Source organism: Larimichthys crocea, chromosome XI, assembly GCF_000972845.2.
Source record: "Larimichthys crocea isolate SSNF chromosome XI, L_crocea_2.0, whole genome shotgun sequence".
Lineage (NCBI taxonomy): Eukaryota > Metazoa > Chordata > Actinopteri > Sciaenidae > Larimichthys > Larimichthys crocea.
The window spans coordinates 2,119,526-2,141,786 of NC_040021.1; the positions used below are offsets into that span (position 1 = coordinate 2,119,526).

At 40.5% G+C, this 22,261-nt stretch overlaps 2 protein-coding genes across 4 annotated transcripts in view; one reads left to right on the forward strand and one right to left on the reverse strand.

The window, feature by feature from the left end:
• Positions 1-22,261, forward strand: part of nt5dc1 (5'-nucleotidase domain containing 1) — a 65,933-nt gene that overhangs the window by 5,585 nt on the left and 38,087 nt on the right. For 2 of the 3 annotated variants that reach the window (XM_027283960.1, XM_027283959.1), the window contains exons 2-6: positions 3,139-3,230; positions 3,881-3,952; positions 4,042-4,151; positions 4,270-4,349; positions 4,440-4,521. In XM_027283960.1, coding sequence (XP_027139761.1) covers positions 3,139-3,230; positions 3,881-3,952; positions 4,042-4,151; positions 4,270-4,349; positions 4,440-4,521 — 436 coding nt within the window. Of the gene's footprint in view, positions 1-1,183; positions 1,640-3,138; positions 3,231-3,880; positions 3,953-4,041; positions 4,152-4,269; positions 4,350-4,439; positions 4,522-22,261 lie in introns of those variants that run through there. The other variant, XM_010747635.3, reaches the window with a different exon arrangement.
• On the reverse strand, positions 4,638-10,895 carry col10a1b (collagen, type X, alpha 1b). Its single transcript, XM_010747634.3, has 3 exons — positions 10,762-10,895; positions 10,092-10,218; positions 4,638-7,097 (listed from the first exon to the last, which is right to left on the reverse strand). Exons 2-3 carry the CDS (start codon positions 10,201-10,203, stop codon positions 5,242-5,244), a joined length of 1,968 nt encoding a protein of 655 aa, XP_010745936.1. The 5' UTR covers positions 10,204-10,218; positions 10,762-10,895; the 3' UTR covers positions 4,638-5,241.

The following is a 22,261-nucleotide window of genomic DNA, read 5'->3' on the forward strand; positions in this document are numbered from 1 at the left end:
AAAATGATTACAGTAACAGATATGGTAGTAATATTGACAGTAATAATATATGTAGTGGACGTCGTGCAGGATCACAGCAGCAGCCACGATCCACGAGCACCTGCTGGACGACAGAGCACAGAAACTCTGGGGAAGTTTGGTTAGTATATAGAGAGAGAGAGAGAGAGAGAGATAGATAGATAGATAGATAGATAGATAGATAGATAGATAGATAGATAGATAGATATAGATATGAACAACAGACTAAATGTAAACAGTGGATATATATATTGCACAGATTTGCAGGGTAATATGACAGATAATATCATTTAAACAGGTGAGTTCTATAAAAACCCAGTACAGTTGTCATGAATGGGGAAATTAGTCATAGTTAGTACCAGGCTAATTTTAATATAGGAGCTTATGGAGATTGACTCGTTTTGTAGCCAGCCTCAAGTGGCCATTTGACAAACTGCACTTTTTACAGCCACAGAGGTTGCCGCTTGATATTTATATATATTTTCATCCTTACATAGTACTTTAATGTTTATCTTTAGCTGAATGTATGCCTATATTCGTGTATGCGCACAGCGTAAAACCTTAGTGGAATCCCTCTACGTGTACATATACCAAGGGCCGTTTATTTGTAACCAGACAAACCAACTCATTTATTCATTGCATTATGGCATCAAAATAATAACTGATAATAGCTTTTGCTGATTTCATTGGATCTTGTGCAGTAGCCTCCACCGTCAGACTTGTGGTCAGATCCAAAATATTACTGAAGGGGTTGCAGTGTTACATGTAAATATTTCTGAAACATTAATATTATTCTTACTAGCTTTTTTTGTTTGCACATTAATATGGAGGCTGCTCCATTGTATTTTTATTCATTTAAGTGAGTTGACTTTATTTCTTTTTTACTCTGGATTGGTGAGGAGAGTTTCAAAGTTTACCATAAACATTTTTCAGGAGCATTTCAGCTGCATCTGTTACATTTATTAATGTACTGAAGCCTGTTGTAACAGAATGTTGCATCGTCACATCTGAAAAGGTTAGGCTCTCTGCCTCAGATAGCATCTTACTCCCAAAAGAGGGCTCCCAAACAGCTGGAAACGGCCCTGCACATGGCTGGCAGCCAAAAATGATTCTGACCCCCCCTCTAAATGAATTTTGCGCATTTGCGCATTTACACTGAGTGTTACGGTTTCGTCCCCGGCCCACACACCCGGAAGCAGTGCACGCTCCCGTCGCTCTCACTCGCCTCTCTGCCGCCTTCTTCAGGCGCACAGGAGTTTAACTTCTGGCTCCATATGTGGAACTTATTGACGGTAACCGTTCACTGATAACCGATTCGTGTGCAGGAAAACGGGCTCGGTGACTCGTTTTCACGGTGCCGTTTTAGAAGAGCGGAAAGCGCGCGAGCGGACCGCAGTGCCATCCCCGCCGTCACACAGTGACATTGACACAGACATCAGTACGGTAGTGTTGTGCCGCCGTGCACGAGTTGATGTGTGTACAGTGACGCTGAGCTCCCCGCAGGTTCCCCTCCACCGCCGCAGCCACAATGAGCGAATACTTCAGCCTGGCGGACTGTGATGTTATCGGCTTCGACCTGGACCACACGCTCTGCCGCTACCATCTGAAGGAGACCTCCAGGGTGAGAGAGAGAGAGAGAGAGTGTGTGTGTGTGTGTGTGTGTGTGTGTGTGTGTGTGTGTGTGTGCAGCTAGCTCCAATACATAATCATACGGTGGCCGTGACGTTTCGATCCGCAACACATCTGGATTCAAAATAGCACGGCGTCGTCAATAGGCTCCACGATCACTCGTTAAATCTGTCTCGACTGTACAAATGCATTCATATAAAAATGCCTGTTAGTGTGGTTTTTGGTTAGAGAGACGTGCGTGTGCGTGTGTGTGTGTGTGTGTGTGTGTGTGTGTGTGTGTGTGTGTGTGTGTGTGTGTAAGGTGATGCGATGCTCCTGATGCTGCAGTCACTCTGCGTGACTCACAGGTTGGACGTCGGCGGTGATCATCATACATGTCTTTAAATCCCCCTCGAGGCCTATTGGCAGCAGTATCCTCACATAGCAGGATGCATTTGGTGTAATCAGGAGCTCAAGTCACCGCAGACTCACAGGGTATGGCTGGATTCTGTGAGTGACAGAACATAACAATCATCATGGTTCTATCAGCCCTGGACTTGTCCTGTGGTCTCCCTTGTCCCATGCATGCCACATGTTTGTTTGCTAATCCTGTCAGTGCAGCAGCACAGGTCTGGGATAGGGAGCTCAGTTTGATTGCTACCTGTTTGGATTTTTGACTCATTTTGAGACTTATTGGCTGATTTCTGCAAATAGTTCTCACTAATGAAATAACTTGATTAAACTGTAAGCTGCACTATGCAGTATCATTTAACAATGGATCAAATTACTAATGTCGCATGTATCACCTATGACAAACCAGCAGACTCTCAGCTCTATGGGATCTGCCTCTTTAGCTCATTGTTTTGGTTTTCCAGCCCAAACCTTCTCATTGGTTGAGTACAAATAGGTTGTCTCTGTGTGCCCTGTGATCAACTGGTGACCTGTCCAGGGTGTGTACCCTGTCTCTCGCTCAGTGTCAGCCTGGATTGGCTCCAGCCCTTTGTGACCCTGATAAGGATAAGCGGTTATGGAAAATGAATGAACATTCTCATCAATGGTTTTTCCAGCAGCTCCAGGCAGCTGTGTTCAATGAAGCTCCAATAAAACATCTGACAACAGGTATAACCACAAGGTCAACAGACAAACAGACAGACTAAGCGACTTTATTCTTCTCAAGAGTTGGAGTAGGTGGGTAGGTGTATACATACATAATCTTAACAAACAGATATCTGAATATGAATGCAGAATCTGTGGGCAAGGGACCAAGATCCACTTCTCTATCTAGCTTTGCTTTTAGAAAGCCTGGACAACAAAAACCACATGAAATTTGTAGGTTGTTTGAACATTACTTTTCAGTGTATACTGTTCATGCCTTGAAACAGTGAACAGTCACTGATCGTCACACCTTCAAACAGAGGAAATGAGGAGGGAAGTCACTCTCTAGTTGTCCTTTGCATTATGACTGTGCTGCTCATTGCAGTAAGTGATGTTATCCCTTCATTGTTTCTGCAGCTCATCTATGAGAGCTTTACCAGGTATCTGGTGGAGCATAAAGGCTATGACAAGGACCTGCTGAACCTAACCCCCGCCACCTGGGATTTCTGGTGAGTCAGCAAGCAACACCCCCCCCGCCCCAGTCTAGAGGAACATAACGAAAAAATAAAAGCACACTTCATCACTGATAAACATGCCTTTCCATTTGCTTTGCTCACTGTTTTATTTGTAGGCCATTACTCAACCCAAATTCAAGTGAAATCAATATTCACACTGTTTGGATGTTGCTCCATCAGGACCCACACAATGCTGCATCTGATACACAGATATAATGCGTTAAATATTATAAAATAAGTGTATGTGTGTATGTATGTATATATACATACACACATACATACACAGACATGTAATAAGTAAATAGACACCTTTAATTTGAATTTGAATGAAGGTATCTGTTTACTTCTTGCATGTCTGTGTATATAGGAAAAAAATATATAACATGTAATAAAGAGGGGCCAAAAAGGTGAAGCTTTATCGTTTGAAATTTTAAGGTTGAATCTGCTTTAATGTAACTACTAGACTAAACATGTTCCACACCTGCTATATAGTTTAGTGTACTGAACACTGTCATTTGTTTGTTACCATTTGATATCTGAGTTTTACATTTTATGTCCACTGAAATAATCTACAGTGGCTCATCAAACATGAGTAACAGGCTTGGTTTATAATGAATTTCTAATATGTTGAATGTTGTGTCCAGTTTTAAAGGGCTCGTGGTCGATTTGGAAGATGGAAACCTTGTGAAGCTGGCTGAAGATGGAACTGTCTTACGGTATTCTCTTGCTGCATGAAATATATTTATAAAAACATCTCTTCAGTTTCTTTGTTAAAGGTCTCGTTTTTTATTTATTGCTTGGTTAGAGCAACACATGGAACCAATGACCTCAGCACAGAAGAGATCATCAAACATTATGGCCCAAAAAGGGAATGGAAGCACTTCAATAGCCTCAATACCTCCTTCACAAGATCTGGTATCATGCTTATATTTATCTTTATTACATATACTGTTTCTGCTCTTTATTTGCATTATCTAGGATTTTTTCACATAAACTGTGATTGACTTACTTTCTTTTGTTTTGGTCTTTACAGCAAAATACTATTTCTATGACAACTACTTTGATCTACCAGGGGCTCTCCTCTGTGGAAGAGTTGTGGACATGTTGCATAAGGTAATACTTCATAAGGTACATTTTCATATTAGTGGTTGAGGGCTTCACCTATTCACATACTAAAATGTAACTTTATGTTTTTGTGAATAGCGAGGAAATGAGGTGAATTCCAACTTTTGGAAGGACATGGTTGCTGCCATTGACCACAATTACAACACATCTGCATTCAAAGGTATGCTTTTTATTAGCACACATTTCAGTTTATAGCGTATTTCTAAAGTCTTTTTGTCAAAGATTATACTGTAAAGGAGAACAACACACACACACAATATACACAGGAGGAGGGTATTTTTCTTTTTCAGACTAGAACTTTTATTGTGTGTTTTGGTCAGTAAGTGGTACATAACTTAACACATCCAATGGGACATAGTTGTTTTAAAAAAAAAATGCGGTTTGAGTTTCTCATTCTGTGTTGTTTTGCTGATCACAGTGCTTATGAGAATGTGCTGATCTCTAATAACGTATAGTTCAACAGTTTTGCGTGTCTTTTGTATGTATATTACAGGAAAATTCTTCAACAACAGACATTAATAAAAACAAATACAAATAAAAGACATGCTGTAAATGTTACAGGCAGTTGTAAAGCACCACTTATGATATTTTCCAATATTGTTTCATGTTTCTTAAAGTTGCAAAGGCACAGACATGGTGAACTGGGGAAAGACATTAATTTGAACCATATTTAAAAAAAAACAAACAAACATTCTATGCAGTTATACCTCTGCAAGTAATTTGTTTGCAAATTGACTTTTTTGTTACTGCAAAGATTTAAATGAGGCAGTTAAATTACACCCAGATTTTTTTTAATCGACAATCTCAGTTTGGATTTCTGTAAACTGATCTAGTAGTTTACTGTTTTGTAAGGTTTTGAGGTTTATTTGGATTTGTGAAATCACGTTGAGGCAATCAAGAACCCAGAGAAAATGCAGTGAACATTATCTGCTGCAAATATACCATTACTCTCCTCATCAGGGACCTGGACATAGACTCTGTCACCAGCATGCAGCATAAGAACAGCGCTGCCTGACATCTGATCCAGGAAGCCCTTGTTGTATTCATCATAGGTGAAAACAACTGGCTCCTCATTTCTGTAAAGGGCCACCAGTGCATTGGCACCATTGACATGCATATGATAGCTGAAATAGTAGAGGCCTGGGATCTGGCAGGTGAACACACCACTATGGGCATCATAATGGTGCTCACCATTGTACAGAACCTGGTTGAAATTAATAGGGGTTCCAGCTGGAGGGTAGGCAGTGGTCAGCACAGCACTGAAGGCAGACATGGGGGCCTTCATCATCTCATGAGGCATCACAACCTCATGGGACTTGATTGGCATGCTCTTCTCATGGTGGTAAATCACCTCCCCGGGTGGGCCAGGTGGACCTGGAGGACCAGCAGGACCTGGGAGACCATCTTGACCTCTGGCACCAGGAATTCCAGGTGGACCGTGAGGACCAGTCACTCCCTTAGCTGTCATGCCAGCTGGGCCAGGTGGGCCTGGAAGACCTGGGTGGCCCTTGAATCCTTGGGGGCCTGCTGGACCAGAGGGACCAGCTTGTCCCATGGGTCCTGGCCTTCCCATCTCACCGCTTTTTCCTGGTGCTCCTGGCATGCCTGCGTGTCCTTTAGGTCCTGGGCCGCCATTTGCACCTGGAATTCCTGGGGCACCTGTATGGCCTTGTGCACCCTTCTCTCCCTGAGGACCATGATGACCTGGAAGTCCTGCTGGACCTACTGCCCCAGGGGTACCTGATTTTCCTGTGAAACCCTGAGCTCCCTGCTCACCTTTGGTTCCCCTTGGGCCTGGTGCACCAACCATACCAATGTCACCTTTGGGTCCTGTTGGGCCTACCTCCCCCTGGAATCCTCTTGCACCCTGTGGACCAGCTGGGCCAATAGGACCAGGAGCACCTGGATGACCAGTAAAACCAGTTGGGCCTGGCTCTCCTTTCTGACCAGTGGTTCCTGATGTACCGGGGGATCCTCTGCTACCTGGTATTCCTGGTTCACCTGTTTTGCCAACACCTGGCATGCCAGGGGCGCCTGGCTGACCAGCAGGACCCTGTGGACCTTTAGCCCCCACAGGTCCAGGCATACCTGGTGTACCATTCTGGCCTGGTTTTCCTGGTGCTCCTGTGCCTGGAGCCCCTGTGTGACCCTTGGGCCCTTGCATACCCATAGGCCCAGGACTGCCATCTCTTCCTGGCATGCCACTCTTTCCAGGTTCTCCAGGATAGCCAGTGGCACCAGGTTTACCAATTCCAGGTTTGCCAGGCATACCAGATGGGCCCATTGGTCCAACTGGGCCTGATGGTCCTTGAATACCAGGTACTCCAATACCTTTCTCTCCTTTCATGCCGGGAATACCAGGAATACCAGGATGTCCCTTCAAACCAGGCTCTCCTCTTGGTCCCATTGCCCCAGGGTGACCAGCTGCTCCGGGTTTTCCAACAGAAGTAAGTCCAGCAGGTCCAGGTGCTCCATGTGCACCAGGTGCACCTCTCGGACCCATTGCCCCAGTTGCACCAGTTGCACCTCTTTCACCTGGGATACCAGGGGCACCTGGTTTTCCAGGGGCTCCTGGAGTACCAGGTTTACCTGCTTGAGAGTAGCCAGCTGGTCCGGGAGGGCCTGGTGGGCCAGGTGCTCCAGCATGTCCTACACCACTCTTTCCAGGAGGTCCAGGTGGTCCCATTGGCCCTGGCTCACCTGGAGGACCTGGAGGTCCGTCCTGACCTGCAACTGCTAGAAAATACATAAATACAGATGAAACAGTGATTCAGGTAATACAATGCACATGTCATAATGTTACAGGTATCTTTGTCATGTCATTTTGGTTCAGTTAGATGTTTATAGTTGGATATATTTAACTGTCTTTTGTACTGAATAATGTAAAAAAGGGTACTTCACAGTATTCCTCATGATGTCATAGATGGATACAGAAAATACACATGAAAGAATAATTGACATGGACAAAAAATCCCTTAGTGTTCCCCAAAGAAATGTTAAACTGACAAAAGTATATGATCAAGGAATTTTCTTCATTGAAGCATTTCTCTGCACATTATTTTACTTTTTGTACCTTTTTAAATGCAATATCAAGAAATCACATATCAAGATTCATCCTTGGTCCTTGAATAACCCAAGGTTTAGTATTCTCCATAAGACTACAACCTGACTTAAAAGACTACTCCTTATGATTGTAGGGCGGTTTGTGTGGACAGCATTCTTTTTTTTTTCTCAGGATAGTCTTCATAGCACCATTGGTCTGAGGTGATGCTCACCAAGCTATGTCCGCTGGCATGGACCCAACATACCAACCCCTGTGCATCTCAGTTTCATTTGCCTGCACTATACTGCACCCTTTAATTTCCTGCATTGCCTATGGCCTTGAATGTATAGTTAGTGGTCTCCAAGTTGTCATCATCACCTTGATGTATTTCCTGCCACATAGAATAAAGTTTGTGCTAGAGCAAACAGTTCATATGAGTAAATATATGCACTAAACTGGTGTATAATGTTAAAGTTTATTATTTTATTGGACGTTATTGCACATTTATCTCTTTTTACCACTAATATAAGAATAAACATGCACTTACATATACATGCATAAAACAGTATATACAAGTGGAGTTTTTCAAAATTTTCTGCCTATTCATATCTGACGGTAGATGACAGAAAATTAGATGGTCAAAGAAACTCAAGGCCAGACTCCAGAGAACTCAGTGCCTTCACCCCCAGACAAACATGTCACCCAGTTGTCTTCTTTCAGGATTTAATTTAATTTTCTTTTATATATATTTTTAAATTTCATTTGGAACATAAATGTTGCTATTTTATGCACTCTACTAGTTATTGTAATGCTACAATTGTGACATTAATTGTGCCTTTAATTTCTGTCTACCTATGTATAATTAATTTGTCACTATATTAAAAATATAAGTACCATTTAGGTATTGCAGTAACAAAAAAACTCATGTACCAGGGCTTTAGCATTAAAAGGCATGAACTAAAGGAACTATCCTAAGTTTTGAACTGCTCATCCCTGATGAAACTATCACCCTGCTGTCATTCTTGCACTATAATTCTGGAATGCATCATTGCCAAAAGAGCGACCTGTCAAAGAATCAAATCCAAATAGTGTTGACCTCTCTTTTTAAATGCTTGTTGTGTTTTGAGAAGGAATGTTTTGACAGGGCTGTCATTTTCAAGCCACATAAAGTCGTGCCTGAAACCCCACAAGGGATATTTGTGCCAGAACTGGACTTTTTTGGCGGCCAGGAAGACCACAAAGTGGAAGTGATGATACTGGCCACAGTAGCTGATCCAGGAGCTGCACTGCAAAAAACTATTCTGCATATATTCAGTTTAGTACCTGCAGTCCACTCTCAGTTTGGTTGCTTTCAGTAAACACTTCTTTGGTTGGAGTATTATTCTGTAATTCTTTTATTACTTGTTCCCTTTGGACTGTAAAAACTGGCTTCATTATCTCAGCTACAGAGCTAAGCTTCACAAAATTTTGTGGTTTGTTTGTTAAACTCACAGTTTAAACTTGTGAGAGTGTTTTTATGCATACTGTTTTGTTTTTTTCATTTTGATTGTGTGGTGTAATTTTTAATGCCACAAAGCACTTTGTTAGGGTGCGACTGCAATGCGGTAACAACATCTGTTTTGGACATTCGTCAAATTTGAGCCCTCATTGTATTCTATTTTTACGTGGAGGCACACAGTGAAACCACATCAGAACCTTTCCAAAAACAAAAAGCTAGAGAAACAAATTCTTAACTGTCAAAGGCAGAACATTTAAATCATTCCCTGGTTGGGATATAAAATATAGTGTCATACATCATCCTGGCAGTTACATCATGACCACTGCTTTGGGTTTTTTTTTATGCCACATGCAAAAGTGGCAAAAGTTTCTTTATTTAACCTTTATTTATCCAGAGCAAAAGTGCTCTTTTACAGCAATACCCCACCTCACAGTTATATATGCTTATACACATTCACAGCAGTTCAGCCAGTTCAACCACAGCCTTCTGCTCTCAGCCAATGAGATGTTGCAACGGTCCTGCCGGGTTGACGACAGTTAATGGTGCCGTTTTGGCAGCCTCATTTACTGATGTGTATGTGCGACAGTCTGCCATGTTGCATAAGAGGAGATCTTAGTAAAATGTCAGAGCAGCCATGATGATGATGATTAGGATAGTCAGGATGACTTGAATGTGAAGTTAATTAAGATTTGTCTTATTTCAGAGGTTGAAGTTATGGCTTTAATTTCATTTTACGGTTGCTGTTTAGTCGTTGTAGAAGGAGTGTCTCAGAAGTGATTTCATACTGTAACCCTGTTTCATTTGTGGATTGCTTTAAAACATTTTGGGTCCTGCCTTCTCAGTTGCTTTTCAGCATCACAAGGTCTAATTAAGAGTGTTCTACAAATTCTACCAGAAGTGTAAATTGAAGGTTCATCTGCTGTTTTGCAGTTTTGCAATTTGTCTACATTTGTTTTAATTGTGGAACAAAAACAGATGGATTATGGAGCCAATGCAGTCTGAAAGCAATTTTACAGTGCAGCCTGCAGTGATTTGAAATAAAACAATGGACTTTGCTGGAGTTTTGCTAAAATATAAATATTTGCAGGCATCCTTTCTGTCCCTGCTTATTTTCCCCAGGTGACTTTGAACCATGAGCAAAACCCCTCATCACTAAGAACAACCCTGACAAAAAAGTGACATGTCTTACCATGACTCTTGACGGGGTAGGGAGTCTTGCTCACTTTGTGGTAGTACCTATCAGGGGTCGCCTCAGCCAGAGCTAGGAGGACGAGGAGAACGCTTGTCACCCTCAAGTCCATCTTGTGAAGCTAAACCTGCAAAGACAGAAGCCATTCATGAGAAGAAAGCATTGTTGCTGTCATTGTCTCTAATGACAGTTATGCACGATAATGGAAGAGCAGCATGGCACCTGTGTTGCTGCACATCACTGACATTTGGGACTGCAAGTGAAGTGCAGTGCATCAGTTAAACTAAGAGTCCAAGTAAAGAGATGCAGAGGCTGCAAATAAATGTCAAAATACTTAATTTCTAAATCAGACAGATCATACTTTTTTCTATCAGTTTTGCTCTCCTGAAGTGAGCAGCTGCTGTATCAGAGGTTTTTTTTCTCTAAAACTTCAACATTTTTTTTTGTCAATTAAATCAAGCAACATCTCTCTTAATCTAAAAAAACAAATAGTCAAAGGCACAAAGTCTCTCTCAGTGTAAACTCAGCCACAGCGCATGGCTCATTACACTTGTAATGCCAAACAAGCATCAGTGCTCTAGCAGCAGTTCTCCCTCACAGTGAGAGCCAGGCTGCATGTTGGGAATCCTCTGTGCATTAACCTGAGATTTAGAAAAAAGTGCCACCTTACCGGGAAAGGTTTACGCTCCAAGAAAACAGTTGGGGGAGGGGTCGGGAGGCTGCTGTCCTGGTGCTGCGCTCTTATATCCTTAGTTGTGGAGGCTGTCTGTCTGAGTGGCAGCTGCTGCTTCCCAGGGCACTGGGCTCAAGGTATTTATACTAAGAAGGGCTCCAGCATCATGGAGGATCTACCTCGTGTGGAAGGCCCTCCCTCCTCTGATGTCATCTTTAATGACGGGTGCCATGTCCTCAGGAGGCCTGTCACTTCAGGGGTGACGGTCCTCCTTCTCCTCCCTGTCTCCGCTCTCTCTCTCTCTTTTCCTCTGGTTCTCCCTGTCTGTATGGAGCAGCGGTGAGGGGACTCAGTCTCCCCTTTTGGGGTGACATTTCTTAAAGTTTCTTGATTTATCTTACTTGGTTACATTTGTGGCATGCGGTTGTGCAGGTCTTGAAGTTAACATCCACGTGCACTGTGTTACACTTTTTGACAGATGACTCAGGATTGCCTCCACGTTTTAGTGTCCCCTTTTAGCCCAGATTTGCATTTATTTGTAACTGCACAAACATTGTTTAAAGAACATCATTTTATTGACCAAGTGGCATGTGACAGGATGTTTTTCTGGAAAAGCCTGTAAGTCTGACAATATTTTCCTCCAGTCTGAATACTCTTGACTGGTGAGACAGTGATAGACTACACGTGTACCAGAACAACGTGTACCAACTATTTTCTGTCACTTTTTGGTTTCATCTGAAATTAAACCAAGGATGCTGGAAAGTTGTGGGATTTCTTTTTTATCTCTAATTTCTGGGTTTGAAAGGCTAATTTAGATTACTAAACTCAGCACCGCCTTGATTTGTGTTCATGTTTAAAGTTCACATAGTAAAGCCTATCATGACGCTGGCAGATTTATGTCTGTATATTGTCTCTGTGATTTTTACAAACTGGCATGTTGTTTGCCGCAGGGATCCACAGTCAACTTTCAGACACCAGGAGGCAGGAGTGAGGTTTTGTTCTGAGTTGCTACTTGCTTCATCCTCTGAGGAGGCTCCTGTTTGCAGTTGAGATTGCTGCAGCAGTAGAGGAACTTAAACTGAATGTGGCTGTAGGTGGACAGGAGGGCCGTCATCCCCTCATCAGGGGGATCTCCTGCACATCTTTGATTTAATAGACTCAGGTAGTAAATACTTTGGCATTCAATATCAGAATGTTTTGTGTTTGATTGATACAGATATTGGTAATTTAGTTTGAAAAAAATCACCTAAAAAATATACAGTATGTGCTGAGCAGATATTTGGACATCCTATGCAGTTTCTAAACTTTCTTAAAGACGTCTCTAGATAATAACTTTGTCAATTTATCTGCAACAAGCTAAGATTACTTCACCAATGTGTTGGCTGGACTTAAGTCTAAATTCATGATTAAGAACAGAAACATTAAAGTCTCTTATAAAATGAAACCTGAGAGACATTAAAGGTCACCAGTTAACCTTTTCATAAACAAGCACAGTCACTAAAATACATTGTGGGTATCTTGAAGGCACAACAAACGTGTTAAACTGACAGAGGTGATTTTGGCTTACATCCGTGACATGTCACTGCAACCAATCATTGAATAGTATGAAACTATCGGCAGCACTGCTATGCACATGTGTTTGCGTGTACATGGCCATCCACTATGAACTGCTCCATTGTCTCCCTACATAGTACATCTTTAAAAAAATAGTTTGACATTGCGGGAAATACAGAATTAGATATTCAAATTGATGTCTGCGTGCTAAATGTGAAGCTACAGTCACTAGCTGGTTAGTTTAGCCTAGCTTGTCTAGGCACTGTACAGGTAACAAAATCCAAACTACCAACACCTCTGAATCATATTGGTATTATCTGGTTTGTTTAATCCATACAAAGAGTAAAAACATGGTGGTTTCGCAGTGAGTTGACTGAGATGTGCTGGACTATTTCCTGGCTAGGATCAGTGACTTCCTCGAATCTCTGCTCGTTGTCTGGCAGCCAGAAATGTTTAGTTTTTTTAGAAAGCTCTACATTAATATCACTATGAAGGTGTTGAAATCTTGCTATACATTTACTGTTTGCGAAGTTTACCCCAAATGGTGACGTAAGTACAAATATGGGACATTTATAGATTTGAAAAAAGAAAAAAGTGAAATGGTGCAAAATCAGTGTCTCAAACATTTTAATCAATCATGCCTCAAAAGAAGGAGTACTCGAAATAAGATGATTCCCAGGTGGGAAATTCACATGTCACAGCAGCAAAAGAAACATGAACCATATATCAGATGCAGAATCACTGTTAAACCTGAAATTAACCATAAGGAAACAGAAATGACGTTTGACAGGAGTCTTGAAAGTAAGCCTTGACGTTTGAATGTGAGATCAAAGTTTGACTGATTGAACGTGGTGATCCTCATCAACCATACATCTACAGTCCTGATTGGCCAAGCCACAGAGTAATATATCTCTGGTACTGGAAAAGCCTTTCCTTCCCCTTGCCCATATTATTTAAAATGCCAACGTCTCAGTGGCCGCAGATGAGTGCTCAGTGAGCCGTGGGCATCTTTGGTAAACTCTTTGAATCAAATGACAGAGTAGTGCGGGGGTGGAGTCGACATTTAACAACTTTCTAAGCTGCAGATATGCCGCTGCACCTCACCATGAAAGTGGCTGTGACCGCAGTGAGGCACGGCCGCTTTTTATTTAATTTGGATCTCTTGGCGCGTCAGAATTAATGCCTCCCTATCTAAATCTGGCCATTCTGAGGTTTAATGTAAAGGGCTACTTAGATTCACTTGGTGTTTCTGGGTAGGTTTGTGCTGCGCATGGTAAAAAGCAGTCACACTGCATAAACATGTAATTAGGATGTGCTGTATGGAAAGCAGTACAGACAGACCATGATATGTTGTCCTCAGTGTTTTCAGAGACTTCCTGATGGCAGGGTGGGTGGTATTTCTGGGAAGGGTCTGCAGCTGTAACCATTGTTTTGCCCCTCCAAACATCTTAACATGCTGCCGCTGCTGCACTCCAGACGTGACTTAATGCTCCTCCAGTGGCTTTAATTAACTGCTGATGGCAGGGGTTGTCCCCCCACATGTACAGCCTCTGTTTTCCACATCATCTTCAGACAGCGTGCTTAAGTCACATTTGAGTGTCTAAATGATTCTGAAGAAATTAGTTTTGCACCCCACTTCTCCTCAGAGAGAACATCAACACCACACATTTCTTTTACCGCTGCATTCGGAGTGATTATTTGATACTAAAACAGTATGCTTTTGCTACATCAATTGGACCTCTTCTCTTTGCAACAGAAATGCACAAAATTAACATTTTGGTTAGAATCCCGCATATATACATTTTTTTTGGGCACTTTGAGGCAATGCTGTAAATTCAGCACTGACTTATTATCCTCATGAAGTTGATGTGGTGCCTGGTTTGACATGAGGTCAACAAGGAGAAACATTCGCCGTCATTTGAAGTTGTGTCCACATCAAGTGGCAACCCCTGTGTCTGTGAAATTAAGCCAAAAGTGCCAACAACTGCAGTTCCTCTTCTCGTCCACTTGAGGCTGGCTCCAGAAGTGAGTCAGTCTCCATAAGTCCCCATGTTCAAATGTCCAACTTCACAGCAGAAATAAACATGTTTACAGCCTGGTACAAAAAACAGTTTTGGTCTCTATAGCTAATTGCCTCGTTCATGACAACTGTACTGAGGAAGAATTTTTATACACTGTTCAAATGATGTTAAGGATTAAAGTTATGCAGAATTAACAGCATGACCACTTTGATTGACAGATAGGTGCCGTGGCTTAAAGATGGATACTGATTTTTAGATAAGCAGGGAGGAGGAAGAGGCATGACAGCCAACATGGTGGCAGCGAGAGCCACCACACTTTAAAGTGGTCACGTATACGCTGTCCATTCTTTATTCTTTATACTAGTCAATGGTCCACATGCATAATAAAATGTCCAGTATTCAGTTCAAAGAGGATTTATTGGCATAAGCAAATTGAAACAGTATGTACAAAGCAAACTATACACAATGTATGTGTGTGTGTTCGTGTTAAAGACAAACTCTGCCGCTATACTCTCTCTATGTTCTCTACTCTCCGAACAGGACTGATATTTTATTTATTTATTTTCATGTGGGTCATGTGATTATATTCAGGATGTTTGTGTTTGAGTTTAAATAAATGTTTACTTGGACTGTCCACTTTGTCTTCCTTGCAGAGCTGGCAGAACTGCTCCTCTCTGAGGAGCCATGATTGTCTCAATGGCCAGACATTGAGCCTGTACTTTGTTAAGGTAGTTCTTTGTTTAGTGTCAGTCACTGCGGTCAGGTAATATGTAATCTCCGTAAACAGATATGTGCATGCATGAAGGTTGAATCTGTAGGTCAGGAACCACGATTTTGGATCGGAAAACATTCTAGTTTCTGTTTGTAGTCCGAGTAGTATTGACCAATCATGCTTGAGTGGGCTTCAGTTAAACAGTAAGGTGGAGAGCATTCAGCGAAATGCATCTGTGATCGTCTGACTACGATTTAGATTTTAGTTATCTGCATTCTGTTTATAAGACATAGTTTATATTCTGTTTATAATAGAAATGTGTCATTCTCAATTTTCAAGTTGATAATTGGACTGCACAGGAAGTCCTGGTGTGTATCTGTTATCTGTTTTCCATATATTGGCTGGTTACATCAGAAGCCAACTGACATTAGCAATGGTCCCCACAGGCTAAATCATCTAATCCACCTCTGCAGGCTGTATGTTTGTGGTTTTTTGACTTGACATCATTTCGACTGGGGCCAGAAATTTTAGTAATAGAGGACTCCACACCTTACTTCCTTAGAAAACTATTTGTTCTCTGACAAATATTTAGTGTTGAATTTGAATGTAGAATCCCCAGTGTGCATCCTTTCTCACTTACTTTAAATACATACAAAACAGTTATAATCTTTACAGTTATACATCATATTTTTGTGTTCTTAATGAGATCTGGATAATTTTTTAAGTAATCATTTTTGTCTTTTTCCTGTATTTAGAATCTGGAAACTGTTTTAGCTCTGTTTTTCTGTCTCCACCAACTCCTGAGAAAAATGCATGTGTTTCTAAATGACTGAGGTTCTGTGTTTTGCATGCTGCTCAAACAGGTGTAGAAGCTTATTCATTCCATTCATTAACTGTAGATTTTTCTGAACCCTGCTGCATCTTCTAGTTTGAATGGTTTGGATGTACAATACATTTACTTGTATGTGTTTTCTTACGCCTTGCTTTGTAGTTTTCTGTTTTTTGGACTGTCTTGTCTCCAGTTGACTCCCAGCGATTTGCCTGAGAGAAAGGAGAAAATAATTGCAGGTTGATGTGCCTGTGCCAGCAGGGAAAGCAGGAGCTAAAGATAGAGTGTTTGAGCTGGGAGGTGACGGTGGCTCAGATTTAACGTTTTAATAAACCAAATATGCCACTAATAGGCACTTAGAGCTTTATGAATGGAAGGACTAAAGCTGGACCTCCTGGCTGAGTGTTAGCTACAATTACAGAGACCCAAAGACAAAAATCATGGTTGGAAGTTTGACCATCTGGAGGCTAACTGTGATTCAGAATAACATCTTTCTGGACTTTTTCTTTTTTTTTTTTTTTTTTATCTTGACAACATCTTGTCCAAGTCATTATGAAATTATGGAAAGTTTGGTCCCATGACAAAAAAGAATTAAAGGCAGAGACGTTAAATTTCTGGTAATTTCTTACCAAATCAGCTCTCATTTTAGGATTTATTTTAGGAGCAGGTAATGGGTTACTTTAAAGCTAATTATCAAATTCATCAAAGCTGAGTAAGTGCTATAATGATCAGTACTTTCATTTTTACTGTACCTCCCTCACCACCTCATTGTCAGCAGCTTTTACAGGGATGGTGTTGCAATCTGTATATCCCAGCAGCTGAAGGAGATCTTTAATGCTCTTACACAATTGCACACTTTAATTTCTCATACGTTATGATGTGTTGCACGTATGCTTAGTCTCGACTGGGGTGGATAGAATAAAATGCCTTCAGGATACAACCAAAAACACAGTAGAACAGAGTCATGGGTCAAAAAATATCACCTTATAAATAAGACTAGTGTAAAAACAAATAGCGCTTTGTACTGGAGACGCCTCACTAAAGAGTCATATCCTGTATCTGTGTCATGTGGGTTTAGCTCCTCTTTAGGAGACCAGCAGCAGGTCTCAGAGAAGTGAACATGAGCACAGATCATATGCAATTCTTTCGTCGCATAGTTACTCACGTTAATATTGACTCATTTTTCACAAGCTGCATATCTTCTTAACATCTAGACATTACATTTTTTCAGACACATCAGAAAATATAACTTCTTATGACTTCTCTAAATATCTGGTATAACCCAATCTACTTTCATCCATCCACATGATGAGGTTACCAGTTCATATAATTTGTGGAGATTGTAATGTTATAGAAAATCTTTGTTTATACTCTTTAACCATAAGTTGGAAAAAACTTTACTAGCTAATTTTATTCATCTACTCACATTACTTCCATAATCATTATTATTTATAATGTTTCTGTTCTTATTACAATCCTATTTTACACTACTTTTAATTGAGCAAATAGTAGGAGCTTATGAAAATACATTTTAACTTTAAACTGATTGTACCTGTATGATCATATGTGGCAATTAAACTAAATTAACTGAAATTGAGAACATTCATACATCCAAAAACAAAGCCATTCCATTGAAGGCCCATTGCTCTGAAAATACTAGCCTGGTATCATTTATGTAACGTACATTGCATGCAATATGTAACATAACTCACATTTGTAGCTTAACTCACGTAACTAACATACTTATTTTAACCCAAACTGATTATGTTACCTAAAACAGATCATGGTAGTGCTTAAACCTATAGCACAACATTAATCATGTGTTCATTAATGTTACCATGGCGACACTGGTCATTGGACTATAATGCCGAAAGTCACCTGGCTGTTGTTAACATGATGTGTAAGTCACCTGATGAAGGTCACCTTACATTTGAATGTTAAAAATACTCAGTTGTTATTTATGACAACTTTACCAGTCCAAGCTCCAGCTGAATGAAAATGATTCAGAAAATGTAAATCTCAACAAATCACCTCTACCCCTCAATGCATTGTTTTGCAGTACATTATATAGGCTATGTTAGTCTTTTCCTCTTTACTGTACCTTTTAAGCCTTTGGTCCTCAGTAGCTCCTGCTTGAGCTTCTGCAGGAACCCTCTCCTTGGCAGTCAGCCATTGGACAGTCTGAGACACAATGCATTTGGCAGTTGAGTATGTCCAGTAAGCTCACTGTGCATAGTCCAAGTTCTTCTAGTATGTTTCGGAGATTTCTCACATACAGAAAACAATACTGTGCTGTTGGAACACACTGCATACGCAATTTGAGGTCATACTAAGCATGACTAGAACTTTAGAATGCAATTCTGAGCACAGCCTACAACATCTTCTATTGTGGTCCTTGATGAAGAAAAGAGACGTGCGCTTGCGATGAAGATGAAGATAATGCTACATAGTGCACTACGTTTACTATCTTTTTGATAAAAGTGTCAGCTAAATGACTAAATGTAATGTTTAAAAATGTTTAAATTCAAGTGTGTGGATGTATCTACTATAGTCCTTATTATTCCACAAAGCAATGTGCTACATTTTATAGATCTGAAAATTATTTTTTTAGAACAACGCTACAGAAAAATGATTGTTACTGTCAGATTGCGAACTATTGTTAAACTATTGTTTACTCTGTTTGTATCATTATGTCCATTTATATAAGAAGTAGTGAATGAGTAAATAAGTGAGATTTCAGACACAGTCATTGTCTCTGTGAACTTCTAATTGAGTTTGCTAGCTAACATTGTCTGTGTTAGCTTGTTGTCTAAACAATACGTGGCTCATGTTGTTTAATTAATGCTGTTTGAATTCATTATGAATGAATCTTCAGTAGGAAGCTAGCTGAAAAGGCTGGTGGTGATTTAGCTACCACTATTTTCAATTAAGCTAGTTAGTCTCACAGTCTTCCTGTTTACTCCACTGATGTGGACACACACAGACCCAGTCATTTTACTGGACATGCCCATTTTGTTTTTAGCTTTACAGAAATTGGAAATGCAGTGAGGAAGTGAGGAAGTGTTGCAAAAAGGGAGGAGATAAACAACTAAACTTGTGCAAAGACCAAAAATACAGCGTTTACTATATTTGGCAGGTGCAGAGCTCCACGACAAAATATATGCTTGTGTATTCTGAGATTATTGGCATGTTTCTTCTATAATATTTCTGCAAATTTATAGTGTGAGGTGACATAGTTGCTAACTGAAGGGTTGCTTCCCGCTGCATCCTGTTGGTTTGGTTTGTGATCGGAAACAAGTATAGGTTATAATGTATATTCTTATATAGCTTATGTTAGAGATCCCACACCTTCCATAAACAGTCACTATAAAGCTTAACTATCTGTTTCTTTGGTTTCTACACTGGGATCTTGTCCAGTGTACAGGATTTGATACTCCACTAAAGCTCTGTGGGAGAATGTCACTTCTTACGGCTGTAGGGATTCAGCTTTTGCTTTTAGATTTCTGTTCCTGTCTGTCGCTTCTCACATTCCATCACCTGGTCCTCCGGTGTGTCTTGGTAGCACAGAGGCCTGTTGATTGACTCACTGACTGTGGAGGTGGTGTTAGTGGTGAGAAAAGGTGTTGGGAGGCCAAACCCAAGGTTTTAAACAGCTCTGACACTATTATATTTATGCTTTTCTGGAAGGAGCACCAGTGTTTACCAAATTACGCAGAGCTCAGAATAATTATGGTGCACAAAGACAAAAATAGAGAGCGACGGTGGCAGACACCAGAGGCAAACATATTTAAGAGTCATCTGTCCATTTTTTTTTTAATTGATTTTGAGACACCATGGAAACTTCAAGTGAGACCCAGGAAGGGAAAATATGATGGGAGGCAATCTGTGGTTGAATGGTGGAGCTGTGCTGACCCATCACTGAAGGGACGGTTTTGATAGTGCTGTTGTGCTGTTTTTGGATCCCTCTTGCATTCTTTCTTGATTCTGTTGACTGAAGCTAAGGTAATAACTTCAAAACATGTTGACAGCTTCAAAAAGTCCACAGTCTCCAGACCTTTCTCTGAATGAAATGAATCATCAGCCCAGTACAACAAATGAAACATTAATAGGCTTATACTAGATACAAACATATAATCCACAATGTCATTTTTATAGAGAATTGATCATTTCAAGGCGAAACTGTTGGATTAAAGCATATGTTTCTAACAAACTAAATCATTGACCATATTCAGATTTAAGATGTCATGCACTGAACAACTTTCAAAAAAACACAATCTCAAGCCTAGTGGTTACCTGTTGGCCAGAAATGTTGATTCTGCTGTGTCTTTTTATTTCTCTGTGTAGAGTGATAAAGCACGCAATGATGTTGGATAAGACACACCTACTCACCCATGTTACGCGTGGTTACAGATTTATTCCACATAAACTCAAAGTCGTGTTCAAATCTATGTGGACGGGAACTTGTTTTCATTGACATCAGTGGTCTTAATGAATTTAGAGACAAAGTCAACAGTTGTGTAGGCACACATGGCTCTCCCATGGCTTTAACTTAGCCCTTGTCTACAGCAAATGTGTCGGAACAGATACGCTTCAATTAGATCCAATACAGTCTGCAGTGGCTGTATAATGGCTTGCACTTTACTCAAATTTTAGGACTTTTGGTGTGACCCAAACTTTCTTTCTGAGCTTCAAGTAAAAATTCTTCTGATCTAAGATGGATTATGCATCCATTATGTTTTCTTTACATTGTGCTTAACTAAATGTGACACCACTTGGTAGTTCACATGTACATTACACCTCCAGTTTGTGCAAGGATAAATAAAATGCACATGTGCCAATGTGTCAGACTGACACCTTTTTTAGCATGAAGGAGAAACTAGCTTCAAAATGCTAAAAATACTAAAGGCCGTAATAAGTGTTCAGTTTTTCTGTTCTGGGCTACTGTAGAAGCAAATCATATGCTGATCTGTAGATATTATTATTTTCAGGTTATAATACACTAATGAAAACAAAAAGTTATGTATATTATATTTCATTTCTGCCATATTAAATAGAGCCCCCATAATCCTTTTAATGTAGGACTGAAGCTTCTCATAGCCATAAATAGTCTCAGCCGAACCCTTGACCTGCTCGATGTTTATTTTTGATTAACATACTAGCGGTGAACTCAGGTCCTGGCATCCGAATATGTGCTTGAAGACGTCTTTATGGGCCGGTGAAACCTGTGCTTATCAGCCCCGGTGGCCTTTGTCCTAAATATACTGGAATCTGTGTGGATTTTCTTCGCCGGGCTGCTCTCCTAGTTCAGGTCTGTTGTTGTTTTTGTCGGTTTAGATTTTATTTTAGGTGTTGGGCTGGGAGGGATCCCTGAGAACCATTCTTAGTTTGGTGGGAAGAATGCGTAAGGACGTTCAGAAGCCCTTGGCTCTTTTTTCCCCTCCAATCTAAAGAAACCCAGCATCCCTCAGTGGAAATGAATAAGCAGAAAGTCACGAATAGCATTTATCTCACAAGCAGTATAAATACCTCTGGTTTGATTTTTCCAGAGTTGATGAATAGATAGTACAAATGGATGTGAATTTGGATGTAGTAAAACTATTATACCCATTAGAGTGGCTTAAATAAAACTTAATGTGTACTTCCAGAGTAAATAAGCGAAATTTGCTGAATAGTGTTTTAGTGTTCATATTTATAGTCCTGCATCACAGAGAAGGCAACATCTGGATTCAGATCTGCATCTAAATGGATCTGTTTTATCAGCATTGTTGTGAAATATTTCAAATAGGTCCATACACAGTTCAACTAGCTTTTGGCTGCAGTCAGTCAAGCCATTGAAATATGAAAGAAAAAAAACCAAAACATCAAAGTATGTGTTGTTTATATGGATACTTGAGAAAGAACATAGTGAGGCTGTGGAGGAATGATACAAAGCTGAGGCATGCAGTCTTTCAGCTGTACTGAGACATGTAAACACAGTCTGAAGGTCCCTGCTCTTCCCAAAATGGGGGCTTCATGTTTCCAAAAGACAGTGCTGGACAATTTTATGACCCTGAATCTCTTTTGACACAATGCTGTAAATTACAGTGTATTGTGCCTTAATCCAACTATTTTCTATGAGCTGCACTTCTGTGGAAAACTGTGGAAACACAGCAAAGATCAAACTGGAAAGATTAAACACTTGTTGTGTTTGACAAAAGCTGAAGACTAAGGCTTCTGTATGCTTGAAATTAATTAGCTTGTATGACGTGTTGTCAGACCTTATCTAAAGGTAAGGGTGTTTATACCAATTCTAAATGGCCACATTTCAAGGCGGGGAGAAAAGCTTGTCATCATGGTCTCCTTCTGGCTCCAACGCACTACCTCTCCAATCTCTCTCTAAGA

Excerpts from the sequence above, each read along its gene's own strand:
- col10a1b (XM_010747634.3), bottom strand. The coding sequence starts at position 10,203 with ATGGACTTGAGGGTGACAAGCGTTCTCCTCGTCCTCCTAGCTCTGGCT. Across the intron at positions 7,098-10,091 it reads CTACCCCGTCAAGAGTCATG|CAGTTGCAGGTCAGGACGGA; the intron begins GTAAGACATGTC and ends TGTATTTTCTAG.